The sequence below is a fragment of the Crocuta crocuta genome, unplaced genomic scaffold (genome assembly GCF_008692635.1).
Source record: "Crocuta crocuta isolate KB4526 unplaced genomic scaffold, BGI_CrCroc_1.0 scaffold1133, whole genome shotgun sequence".
Taxonomy (NCBI): Eukaryota; Metazoa; Chordata; class Mammalia; order Carnivora; family Hyaenidae; genus Crocuta; species Crocuta crocuta.
The window spans coordinates 258,054-260,439 of NW_027530366.1; the positions used below are offsets into that span (position 1 = coordinate 258,054).

The 2,386-nt window shown below is 34.4% G+C and overlaps 1 protein-coding gene across 1 annotated transcript in view; it reads right to left on the bottom strand.

Annotated features, from left to right (window-relative positions):
• Positions 1-2,386, bottom strand: part of SMARCA1 (SNF2 related chromatin remodeling ATPase 1) — a 79,416-nt gene that overhangs the window by 67,655 nt on the left and 9,375 nt on the right. Inside the window, exon 6 of the mRNA XM_077766154.1 lies at positions 419-622. Within this exon, the coding sequence (XP_077622280.1) occupies positions 419-622 (204 nt within the window). The remainder of the gene's footprint in view (positions 1-418; positions 623-2,386) is intronic.

A 2,386-nucleotide genomic window follows, 5' to 3' on the forward strand; every position in this document is an offset into this window, starting at 1 on the left:
TTTTTCTACTGTTGAGGGAGTTGAATGACAAGAAATAGTAGCATTTTTTCAAAGTTTATACCATGCTCTAATTCACACAAATCAGGTAATTTCAGGAAATTATTCTTTCTAATCCTTATGAATACACATAAGGTAGAGGCTCCTCAATAAAAATCAATGCAAATGCCTCTGGTACACCAAATATTACCAAAATATTAAAATACTGTAGCATAACAGAATTAGTTAGGCTGTAACAAGTACAGCAAATGAACACCCTATTTTCTTTACATTAAAAACTGTGCTCAATTTTCATTTGTCTCATTCAATTTTAACTTTAAAACCATTTTTAGAATTGACTTTCATTCATATTCTGTGAATAAAATCATAATCTTCCATCACATTTTTTTCTTTTGAATACACAGAAGTAAAAAAAATGGACATGGTTAGTTAAAAAAAACTTTATCAACGATATTGAAAACTGCCTTACCTTAGATTTTTCATTCTTTATTCTGTGAGCCTCATCAATGACTAGGTATCGCCAATGAAACTTTTTAAATACAGATTTTTCCTTAATTACCATCTCATAGGAAGTTACACAAACATCCCATTCTCCTGGCATCATTTCATCACGAATAAAAGCAGCCTAATGCAAAATGAAGTTCCTTTATTAGAATATGCTGACAAGATGATCACAGAATTAAAACATCAAGAGAATAGTAATAATTCTAAGAGCCCTCAGAATCATTTGGTCTTATCCATCTTAAAGATAGGAAAACCATTTGGTGTCATCCATTTTAAAGATAGAAAAACCAAGGCCCAAAGACACATTATCTGGATGGCATGCTAATATCAAGAAAAGAGAAGCAAAGGCTTCCCTTAAAAGAGTATATATAGCACATTCAATGAACTGGAGAAGTTCTTATCACCAGATGACCAAACTACTAGGCTCTCTTCACACAACAAACGGTGCAAAAAGACATGAGCAAAGTAAACTGCTTTCTGAAAACCAGGGTCTTACTAAGGTGCAAGCACTACCAACTATTACCAACACAGTTTCAACAAATGAAAAGAACTCAATATACATGAATGATTCCACCTTTCGAGATCTTTTATGTTCCATTCATTTCTAACAGGAATGAGTCATATATTTTGTTAGGAGGTCATGAAAGCCCATTAATGCTTTTGTGAGCTCTCTGATATTGTTGTGAGGTAACAAATATGATCTTATAAAGGGGACTTGCTCCATTTAGTACAGAAGGCTATTTAAGACAGTGAGACTATTTAAAACTATTTTTAAATCTTCACAGGCAGTGGCCAACATAGTAGCCAAGTTGACTGAGAACACTTTTAACTTGTAGGAACTCAATTCTAGATGTTATGGGTCAAAATAAAACCACAGAAGTTAACCGGGAGCAGCCAAATCTATATTGAGAAGGTTCTGATTAGCACTGTAAATCTGAAATTGCAGTGCATAAACAAAATTAACTGTCCACTGCAAACTCATTATTTCAAAAATTGACAGTTATGCACCAAACACATTGTGGACTCATTCAACAAATATTTACCAAGCACCCTTATATCTAAAAGCACTGTCTGGACTGAAGTAGAGAACAGAAAAAAGGCCTTTATAGAGATCTCAGTTGCACTCTGAGAGGTGGTCATATTTAAAAAGTTATTTTAAGACATTACGGAATTGGAGGCAAAATAAAGAGAACCAGGATGCCAGATTCCATTTGGTCTTGCAAACACCTTATCTTTGATTTTTTTTGAAACATTCAGTTTAATGGTCACTCCTACAGTTTCACAGAACATACATATATTTTTAATTTAAATTAGCTCTGCTTTGAAATTTGTGTGACAGAACATTGAATATCACATAATCCAAAAGCTCTCATTTTACAGGTGACAGAATTAAGGCCCTTCAAGAGTCACTCAACATCACACAGTCAATAGCAAAGCCAGAACTAAAACTAGATCTCCTGTTTCCAGGTCCAAGATCTTTGATGTCTCTGGAGTGGAAAAGGAAGTAAAAACCATGTTTGGTGGGGCGCCTGGCTGGCTTAGTCGGTTAAGCGTCCAACTTTCGCTTAGGNTGCAACTCTTGATCTCAAGGTCGTGAGTTCAAGCCTCACATTGGGCGTGGAACTTACTTAAAAAAAAAAACAACAAACTAAAAAACCATGTTTGGGATTCACACCTCTATATACTGCAGAACTACATTAGCATCAAACTGGATCAGGAGTATTACTAAGAATTTCCCAACTCAATCAAATACCTGTGGTAAATTACATTGAATTTTTTAATAATAAAACACTGACCTCATAAAATGTTTACAGAAGGCCAGGAAACCATAAAGACACATTGTATCTATCCCATGTGGTACCAAAGCTATCTATAAATAATTATC